The sequence below is a fragment of the Phycodurus eques genome, chromosome 2 (assembly GCF_024500275.1).
Source record: "Phycodurus eques isolate BA_2022a chromosome 2, UOR_Pequ_1.1, whole genome shotgun sequence".
Lineage (NCBI taxonomy): Eukaryota > Metazoa > Chordata > Actinopteri > Syngnathiformes > Syngnathidae > Phycodurus > Phycodurus eques.
The window spans coordinates 1,646,925-1,657,035 of record NC_084526.1 but is presented as its reverse complement, the minus strand read 5'-3'; the positions used below and the strand labels follow the sequence as shown (position 1 = coordinate 1,657,035).

General features: G+C 49.4%; 2 protein-coding genes across 2 annotated transcripts in view; one reads left to right on the top strand and one right to left on the bottom strand.

Annotated features, from left to right (window-relative positions):
- Positions 1-59: 59 nt before the first annotated feature.
- Positions 60-3,998, top strand: tollip (toll interacting protein). The gene is made up of 6 exons (XM_061706787.1): positions 60-225; positions 866-1,033; positions 1,722-1,904; positions 2,349-2,501; positions 2,841-2,925; positions 3,059-3,998. Exons 1-6 carry the CDS (start codon positions 193-195, stop codon positions 3,283-3,285), a joined length of 849 nt encoding a protein of 282 aa, XP_061562771.1. The 5' UTR covers positions 60-192; the 3' UTR covers positions 3,286-3,998.
- A 571-nt stretch (positions 3,999-4,569) lies between these two features.
- LOC133399404 (mucin-2-like) overlaps positions 4,570-10,111 on the bottom strand; it is a 34,141-nt gene continuing 28,599 nt past the window's right edge. Inside the window, exons 36-49 of the mRNA XM_061670983.1 lie at positions 9,851-10,076; positions 9,209-9,381; positions 8,130-8,199; positions 7,928-8,037; positions 7,820-7,851; positions 7,113-7,284; positions 6,928-7,023; positions 6,710-6,750; positions 6,414-6,626; positions 6,121-6,219; positions 5,866-5,994; positions 5,358-5,397; positions 5,154-5,274; positions 4,570-4,795 (exon numbers count right to left, since the gene is read on the bottom strand). Of these exons, the coding sequence (XP_061526967.1) occupies positions 4,606-4,795; positions 5,154-5,274; positions 5,358-5,397; positions 5,866-5,994; positions 6,121-6,219; positions 6,414-6,626; positions 6,710-6,750; positions 6,928-7,023; positions 7,113-7,284; positions 7,820-7,851; positions 7,928-8,037; positions 8,130-8,199; positions 9,209-9,381; positions 9,851-10,076 (1,712 nt within the window). The 3' untranslated portion in view covers positions 4,570-4,605. The remainder of the gene's footprint in view (positions 4,796-5,153; positions 5,275-5,357; positions 5,398-5,865; positions 5,995-6,120; positions 6,220-6,413; positions 6,627-6,709; positions 6,751-6,927; positions 7,024-7,112; positions 7,285-7,819; positions 7,852-7,927; positions 8,038-8,129; positions 8,200-9,208; positions 9,382-9,850; positions 10,077-10,111) is intronic.

Below are 10,111 nucleotides of genomic sequence, written 5' to 3'. Positions count from 1 at the left end.
TTTAAATGTGTTTTGTTAAATGAGTCAACGACGCGCGTGCGCATTTGAGCACGGACAGGTGACGGAGGAGCACTTCCGGGTCAGGCGGAGTTCCAGGAAGTAAAGAAAACAAACATTTTAAGTTGCCGTTCGTGTCGAAGCTGTTCATATTAAACACATCAATTATATTTGAATAAATCGTCGAGGGACAACATGGCGACCACCATCAGCACACAGCGGGGAGAAGTAAATTTGTCATTTATTTATTTTTGCTCTTCAATGTTTAATCGTGCTACATACGAAGGAAGCGGGTTACGACACCATAATCATCGTGGTCGCATTGCAAAAACAAACGTAGATATTAAAAAAGCTTTTTAGACAAGAGAATTTTCTTAACATTAAACACCGGGTGGTGGTGTTTTTTTTTTTTTTTTTTTTTAATGCTTCGGGGGATCCGGCTAAGTGCTGGATTCTGCTTGTTTCGCAGGCTAGCTGCTAACTGAGTAGCTCCTAGCTTTTCTGTTGCGGGTTTATCTCACAGCTTTCTTCCGTTTGTACTGAGATGTAGGCCAGTTCTATTTAATAAATAATAATATTTTGTAATCAGAGTCGGCTATGATTTGAAGCTCCCTCCCAAACATATTTTAACGTGCATTTTAGTCATAAATAGCGCTACATACTGCATTGTACTTTTTAAATACATAAAGTAATATCAATTAAATGGGCTGTCAGGAATCACAGTTTGTATGTCATGATTTCAGGCTTCAATTCAATGGGTATTGTGCTGCTGCTCCTGGTGTGCGCACGTTGGCCACCAGATGGCAGCATAGTCACACGACTGAAGCATCATCAAGCGTACTCATGGTACTGCATTGTTTGTGCCAAGGTGTACGTGGGCGAGCTCCCCCAGGACTTCCTGCGCATCACGCCAACCCATCATCATCATCCTCATCCTCATCATCATCAGGTCCAGCTAGATGCGCAGGCCGCACGACAGCTACAGTACGGCGGCGCCATCGGAACCGTGGGACGGCTCAGCATCACCGTGGTGCAGGTAACGCCACAAAACACAAAGAAAAACATAACTAACTGCTAGTCTGTTGCCAAAATATGTGAGTAAAGTACTAGTTACCTCACTAAATCCTAGTCTAACAATCTATGTGACTGTGTATCTGACGATAACTATTTTCTAATGGATTAATTATTTAAACAAATTGAGGGAAAATGTGTGGTGCTCGTCACCGGTGCTCGGGAGAGGACGTTCGTTGAAGGATTGCTTGAGGGATGTTCACATACTTTTAATACGATACGGCTCGCAAGCGGGCAGTAACGGTTGTAAGTAAACATGCCTTCCAGAAGAGGCAGGAACATAGGGTGACCTACAAGAGCGGAGGTAGAAGCACGCAGGCTCAACAGAGGGACAGCCGAGGTTCGAGTCAAACAGTTTCAAGGTAATGGTAGCAAATACGCATGAATTGTAAACTTTGCAAAATTGCCCCTCAAAAAATTCTCTCATTATTTTGGCACTGAGCAAATAGAAATAATTTTGGTAGTCCTAATTGACCTAAAACAGGAGAAGTTGATTCTGACAGTGAGAGGGAAAAAGTCTTTTTACGTAGACATCAGCTTTTAACGGTATAAAGGACAGATTTACGGTAACCCCTTCACTGCCAGTGACGGCTTTTGAGGTCAAATATTCCTGTTATAAATTGGGACGGCGTGCGCCTGTTCCCGTTTTTCAGGCGAAGCTGGCCAAGAACTACGGCATGACTCGCATGGACCCGTACTGCCGCGTGCGTCTGGGCTACGCCGTCTACGAGACGCCGACGGCGCACAATGGCGCCAAAAACCCCAGATGGAATAAAGTCATCCAGTGCACGCTGCCGCCCGCCGTCGACTCCTTCTACCTGGAGATATTCGACGAGGTAGCCGTCACCGCCCGGCGGCGTCCACGTGGCGTCATCTGGTGGGTGGTTGACGTCAACATGTTGACGTCATCTCGCGCGGCGCGATGACGCTGCGGCGCTTTACACGCGTACACACACACACACACACATACCTGGCAACAACACGCTTTCCACGATACACACGCGCACAACTGCACGCGACAGAAAACAACACAACACACTATAAACACGTGTACAACACACACACTGTACACACAGACACACACACAACTGCAGAGCATGCAAAACAACATGCGCACAACACCGTATTTACACACAAATACACACCACATGGAAAACAGCACACAACACACGATACACACAGCTACACACATGCAAAACAACACAAACACAACACATTATACACACAACATACAGAATCCATCCCAAATTGCACCTTTGTTTCTGTTTGTCTTTTTCCAGCGGGCGTTCTCTATGGACGACCGCATCGCGTGGACCCACGTGAGCATCCCCGAGGGCGTGCGAGAGGGCGGCGTGGTGGACGAGTGGTACACGCTGAGCGGCCGGCAGGGCGACGACAAGGAAGGCATGATCAACCTGGTCATGTCCTTCGCCGTGAGTAGCGAGCCGCCGCAAAGCCAAGAGGGTCTCGTGGTCGGCCCGCCGGGTGTCCCGAAGTTCTTGAGTAACCTCGTCGCATCAATCGGAGTACAAAATCGATCCGATTGGCCTCAAAGCCAATCGAATTCTCGACCGGCGTTCGAAATTGGCCTCAAATTCTTGATCAACCTCATCGCGTTCCTCACCGAGCACAAAATCAATTGAATTCATGTTTTTAATTTGCCTCAAAGTCAAGACACGGGTAGATCAATTCCGTGTCTATTTGAGAGCATCGAGTCGTCGACGTGCTTTGTGTTGACGGCGTCGATTTGCTGCCGTGCGTTTTTGCCGTAGTCGTTCCCGGCGGGGATGATGAGTCAGCCCGTGGTCCTAATGCCCTCCGTGTACCAGCAAGGCGTCGGCTACGTGCCCATCGCAGGTCAGTAGTTCTCTCTTTTTTTGTTTGGGTGTCGTTATCGGTCTTCTGAATTCAAAAGCCCGAATATCGGCCGACGAATCGGTCAGGCCCCTGCGAATGGCGAAAATCGGCCATGTTTTTTTGTTTGTCGTAGGCGTGCCGCCCGTGTACAACCAGGGCGGCGCGGTCCCCGTGACGTCGCCGCCGGGCGGAGGCGGCGTGGCTCCGATTCCGGCGGTGTGCACGGAGGAGGACCTGAAGGCGCTCCAGGACATGTTCCCCAACCTGGACCCGGAAGTGGTGCGCACAGTTCTGGAGGCGCAGCAGGGCGACAAAGACGCCGCCATCAACTCGCTGCTCCAGATGGCCGAGGAGCTCTAACGCAACGACCGACATCCCGCGTTACTTTGGGGGGACGGGGGGGGGGTTGGGGGGGGGCGACAAAAGACGAATGTCACGTCAGGACGTCACGTGACCCGCTCTCGGCCAACCGGACGAGCCGATCGGCTCACTGCTGTTCAGCAAACGTGACGTTTTTGTTCTTTTCTTCGTCTGCTGTCGTACCAAATGTTTCTCGCCTCGCCAACATCGTGTTAAACGACAAAATAATGTATCACATATATCAAGTAAAACAACAAACGAAAACTCAGCGCGTGTGCTTTAAATGTAAGCTATATATAAATAAATATGTATACACACAAGAATACAAACATGTCTGGTGTTTGTTTGATTTAGATGACTGAAGTTTGAGGTTTGGTCGTATTTTTCTTTTCATAAAAAAAAAAGAAATTAAAAATTATCGGGGTGTTTTTTATGGTTTCTTTCTTTGCAATTTGTTTGCCAAATCCGGCCTTTTGATTATTCTTTGCCGTTTTGACAACGGAACATCAAAATTTCGATGAATGATGGCCTGACGCTCAAAGGGATCAACGAAATAAGAAAATGCGTCCACTCAAACAATTGCACAACAAATGTCGAAGGATCCTAGAAAGTTCAATGTCATCGAACTAATAAAGGCCGAGTGAATCATCAAAATCGTCAAATGAAGATCAAAAATAGAGCTATCAAAAAACACCCAACAATTATTGATGTGTCACGTGAAATCCTACAAGAAAATAAATCGAAAGATTACAATTTTTTGTCGATTGATGATTCCTTCACGAGGGATTTTATAAAATTTTGAATTGCATTCCGTTCGATATGCTAATTGTTTGGTCTTTCGTGATTCGATGACATTTCTTCCACTCGGGTCAGGTGATCATGATGTCGGGATATTTTCATCATCCATTGATCGTGTTTTTTTTTAAATTATTTTGTTTGTTTCATGGTTGCTTCTTGATTAGTCTTGGATTTATTTTTTTATGTTTTTTTTTTAAAGATTGTTACATTTCCATTCACATTATATCATATCCGGTTAGTGTTGATATTTCTCTTGGCGATAGTGAATGCTTCTTTTTTCCCCCCTGCTTTTTCAATCGACCGAAACATTAGAAACAGTTTGGAAGCCACTGCGTACGACAAGAATTCCATCTTCCTTTACATGTTTTGTGAAACTCTTCCAAGCTAATGCTAAGGATGCCGCGAAAGAAAATGTTAGCATGACCGTCATCATCTCGTGTGATAAAGAATACAAGTGCTCCTGTTGCATCACTGTTCTTTATTGGATTAGATGTGGACGAAGGCTTCAGTCATCGAGGGGGCTCACGGGCGCCCCCTGGCGGTCGGCGCCTCCCGGCAGGCCGTCGCAGTGCAGTGACACGCTTCCGCCACGGTGGCGCTGTGCCGCAGCGTGGATCCGTCGGGGCAGGTTAGTTCCACCTCCCGCCTGCCGGTGGCGCTCTCGCGGCAACACTCGCACTGGCGAGTCATGGCGTTGGCGGCCGCAGAGTACCTTGAGGACATCGTTGAAATTCATTGTTGTATTTGAGTTCAATGCATCGCGAAAGACGGCGGTGCGTTTCATACGAGTGACTCCACTGATGCATTTAAGGCCATGACGACGTGGAGTTATGGGTACACATTTTCAAGACACTTTTTTTTTTTTATGCCACTAAAACACCACTTATTTTGCTGTCTGCTATTGCGTGAATGCAAAATGGCTGCGAAAGTTCTAATTTTTCCAAATGAGAAATATACTGAATACTAACCCTAACCTGATCGGAACCCTACCCCTACAGTGACCCTAAATATGAGCCGAAAATCCCAACTCAAAAGGCCAAAACGTTGCGGTTGAAGGTGAAGCGGCTCACGTGGACGAGCTCCCGCAGCGTCCGGCGCAGGAAGTGACGTTGACGGGTCCGCTGCTGCGACATCCGTTCACCTCCAGGACGCTCGCTCGCGTCCGCACTTGGCACACGTCGCGCGGCTCACCTGGAAAACACGCACACAAACAAACACGTCGTCTTCCGTTCATCGCTCGTCCGCGACTTCGGCGACAAAAAAAAACAACTTACAACGTCGACAGCAGCCGCGAGCGTCCGTCGTCTCGCTGCCCTGGAACATGAACACAACAATCCATCGCACGTGTGAAATGAGCTTCCTTCGCAAGAAATGCTGCTTGTTGCGGTCTTTAGTTTTTCCGAGGAAGGAAAATTAGCACATTGGACTCAAGATGTGCAACAATATGAGGACAAATAGAGTCGTGGCGAAACGAGCTTCGCGCCAAAGGAGCTACGCTATGCTAACGTCACGCGATGTGGGCGTCTTCTTGTATTGGGAAAGAGGGGAAACATTTCTGTTTTGTTTTGGGGCTCACTGACCCCAAAAGGGGGTTAGAGGTTAGAGAGGTTCTTCCCTGGAACGAAAACATGTTAACGTGCAGCGATTGACTTTGAAGGGAACGTCTCCCCTCCTTGTTCGGGGTGTCCCCACGCTGCCGAGATTCGGAGAGGACTTCCTGGAATTCTTTGTGCCTCGAGTGAGCGCTTACAAAAGTATCGGGCATAACTGATTGTGACTCACTGGTTTGCAGTAGAGTGTGTCGAAGGGGGGGCAGGTGGTCTTGGTCTCCTTGGTAACCAGGTGCCCGTTGACGCGTTGGCACGTGAACGTCGTGCAGGCGTCACCGGGCCACCAGAATGTGGTGTTCACCTGCACAAAAAACCAAAAACAAAAAAAACAAGCCAACGTTAACGTGACGGACGTCTTCTTTTGTTGCGTTGTCGTCGTCGTTGTTGTTGTTGTTGTTGTTGTTTTGCGTGCGCGTGTTCAATTCACCGCTATGACGTGTGTCGTGTCGTCGGGAGTGACCGCAACGCAGCTGGTTTGGACACAAGTGCCACAACATTGCGATGCCGCACGCTGGTACTGGAAGCCCTGCCAGAATAAGAACCAAAAGTCACTCGCCCCGTGAGCATCGCGCTGGCTGCGTCGGCAATCCCTCGCAACTCAACTCTCTTTTCTTTCGAGAGCACTTTGAAAGGTGAAACAAAAGTACGTTGCAAACTATTTTTCTTTTTCGGCTTTCCCAGGAACCCCACAGGGGGGCGTGAGTGCCGTTGCTGTCTGACCTGAGAGCAGTTGCGGTCGCACGTGACGGCCGTGCAGGTGATGCTGTTGAGTCCCGTGTGAGGATCAGCGACGCCGCCGCAGACACACTCTTCACACGCGTTCGCGGCGGCGAGCTTCGGTCCTGACGGGGGCGCTGCTGTTGTTTGTCCGAGCGGCTTGGAAACGCTTAAAAGTGCGCCGGACGCTCGCGTCGTCATGATCTTGGCGCCAGGCTACAAAACGCAAAAAAAGACGCTTACGAATACAACCGTTATTACACATGCACGTGCGTGTGTGCGTGCGTTTGCGCGCTCACCTTGTACTCCGTCATGTTGTAGACACACACACCTTTGGGCTCTGCACACAAACATGACGACACGCAGACACCAATAAGGTTGCGATCCACATAATGACATCATCATTCCGCATGCCAATTTGAATTATGGTCTGTATTTACTTATGCATTATTAGCTAACGTCATCTACGAGTTAATTACGGCGCATGATCGCATCGCCATGTGATCAGGCGACTTACCGCAGGTGTACGCGTGGCAGCAAGTCTCATTTGTGAAATTGAGACTGAAACCCGGCGAGCAGCTCAGCGGCGGTGGGCACAAGTCGGCGTTACATTCTGGGGGGGGGGGGGAAAAAAAAAACATGCTTTTGATATTCCCGTCACAGGCGTGTGACTCAAGCACACGTGGCGGCGTCACCACGGACCGCACGACTGCACGGCGCAGCACCCGTCAACGGCGGCGGTCAGCTGCTGGCCGGGTCGGGCGCAGGTGAGGTCGCCGGGGGCCGGCGGGCACCGGACGGGCTGGCAGAGGACGCTCAGCGAGTCGCCGTCACAACGGCACGTGTTGCAGTCGCTTGTCCACGTGTCGCCCGCCTGGAGAGGAAAAGACCAGGTGAAAATTGGGAAACTGAGTCCGACCCCAAAGAGCGAAAGTCCACAATTGACGCTCACTTATGATTACCATGAAAAAAAACACACACACACACACACACACACACGAAGAGGGGGGAGGGTTAAACAAACAAATAGGGGGATAGATAACCCAAAACAATCTGCGAATGTGTGATTTTGCAAATGCTGAACCGCCATTATGCGGGCGTCCACTGTGTATTTGGAAATTTCAAGCAAAATGATCTATATAACTTGACCAGGGGAGGCCACACTTTTGTGCCTTGAACGAACCATGTAAAAAAAAAAAAAAAAAAGCCAGTGTCCAGTTCAACAGAAAGTTTGATGAAAAGTACTCAAACAATGAGAGGGAGAGAGATATGTCCATTCAAACGGTGAGAGAAGGTCAAATTAAGTCCACTTGCAGGGTTACAGTGCATTTGAGGTTCGCCGGAAACTTCACCGCAAAGCCCAATATCCCCGACACGAATCTTTGCCGTGAATAAAGGCAGGCCGGTACCTGTTTGGGTTTGCCGTCCGGTCCCACACAATCTGACAAAAAGAGGAACACGTGGTGAGAGACGGGCAACCAATCAGGAAAAAGATGTCGAGGGGGAAGTGGACTCACCGCACGAAGTGACGCACGTGTCGTAAACACTGTTGAACAAGATGGAGTCCTGCGGACAGAAGCAGCCCTCCTTGGTGCCGTTTGACTGGACCTGGAACCTCCTGTTGTACCTGATCACACACACACACAAATTCACATTCTGGATCCGCTCGACTTTACATGAACACAAGATGATACCAGTTGCTACGTTTTCTCAGATTACCTGTCGTTGCACGTGGGCTCCACCAGGGGGCCACATGCCATGTAGACTTTGTTGCCGGGACACACGAGTTCTGCAGGCGACACGAGAACGACTACATCAGCAAGAACATAAAAATTGAAGTTGCAAGCAGTGACGAATGGATCCGCATAACCAATCTTTGAAATGATCATCAAACTTTGAGGCGATGCGCTCCCCAAATTAGACAGGGTAGACAAAACAATCTTGATGCCTGCGTCCGCTTGGGGCTCATTAGGGCAAATTCCCTAGCAGGAGTTGGCCTTGGAAAGGGCTGCTTCGATCCAAAATGCTCAAGTTCCTCTTCAATTTGGGGTCTAGGTCCTGGGGACCTTTTTCTACAGCTTGCAATGATAGACATCAATTTAGCCATCCATTTTCCGTACCGCTTCTCCTCACACGGGTCATGGGCGTGCTGGCACCTATCCCAGGTGACGCTGGGCGAGAGGCGGAGTACACCCTGAACTGGTCGCCAGCCAATTGTACGGCACATGTAAACAAACAACCACTCACACTCACATTCCCCCCTATGGGCAATTTAGAGCTCTTCGATGAACCGAGCATGCATGTTTTTGGGATGTGGGAGGAAACCGGAGTACCCGGAGAAAAGCCACGCAGGCACGGGGGAGAACGTGAACTCCACACAGGTTTGAACCGGGGGTCGTCAGAACTGCGAGGCAGTTGTGCGAAGCGGTCGTCCAGCTATCACAGACATGTCCACCCAAATTGGTGTCGATCAATGAAACTAGTGTCCGGGGCTGAGCAACCTTCGAATGAAATCCAAGACCTTGGATTAGCGCAAAATGGCTGCTTCAACCCAAAATGTCTGACTTCCTGTTCAATTTGGGCCAAGGGTCTTTGGGACCTTTTTGTGGGTACAAGTTATAACAGGACATATCATCACGATACATGCACATAGCAAAACCGGTACGTTTTCGAGCATCCTTGAAGCCTGCAAAAAGGCCAATAATTTGACAGAAGGATCATATTAATAAACGCGGTGACTCCAAGAGGTCCTTCGCACTGCCTGCTGCTCAGTCAGAAAAAAAAACAGTTTTTCTCACCACACTGGCCCTGGGTGCGGTTCCTCCAGTCCACACATATTCCCTCACTTGAACACTGGGTGGCGTACGCCTCCAAACTGGAGCAGGAGTGGTTGGCGCCGCCGCAGATGTCCAACACGCATGACGCAAAGAAAGGTTCCGGAGGCACCAGGACGTGGCACCCCGCAAACACGCTAAAGAGGAATCGAGATATTAACACAAGAATCTCAACATCGCGTGACGTTTGTTACGACAAAGAGCAAGCCCACCCAACGGCCTTGCGGAATTTGTGTGCGTGTGCATATGCGTGGTTCAGTAGGCCCGATTATTTTTGGTTTCTTGCGCATACATACACTTGTAGTAAGAATCCTACGCACTGTTTGATCAGGGAGAACCCTTGATAGTCACCAAGACCTGCTCAAAACATCCAGACCTTCACCAACAAGTGGGCCCTATGCAGCTAGCTTTGTTAGCGTAGCATCCTGATGGATTACTTTGGAGTCAGCCAGTCCTCCCTTAAACATGTACAGTTGGTTCCAAAATGCCCTTAACTGGAACATGCAACTGGAACATTCCTTTCTAGATTCTGGTATATGTACAGCACTTTGTTTCAGCTGCGGCTGTTCTTGAAGTGCTCTATTATTAGAATTGAGTTGAGTTCACCTGCTGGTGATCAGGTCGCAGATGGCCGGTTTGCAGGAAGTTTGCGTGGGCGAGGCGGACGGCTCCGACGTGGTCGCTCCGGCTGTTGCCGTGGTAACTGGCGACCCGGTGGGGGTGACGCCACAGGGCGTTCCTGGGACGAGCCAACGGTCGGACGATTCGGAGCAGCTCTCCACCTGTCCGTTGGGGGAGCGGCAGTCGTTGTACTGGGAGTTGTCGCACGTCCCTGGGAGATGACATCACAAATGTCTACTTTGTGAT

Excerpts from the sequence above, each read along its gene's own strand:
- tollip (XM_061706787.1), top strand. The coding sequence starts at position 193 with ATGGCGACCACCATCAGCACACAGCGGGGAGAA. Across the intron at positions 1,905-2,348 it reads ACCTGGAGATATTCGACGAG|CGGGCGTTCTCTATGGACGA; the intron begins GTAGCCGTCACC and ends GTCTTTTTCCAG. Across the intron at positions 2,926-3,058 it reads CGGCTACGTGCCCATCGCAG|GCGTGCCGCCCGTGTACAAC; the intron begins GTCAGTAGTTCT and ends TGTTTGTCGTAG.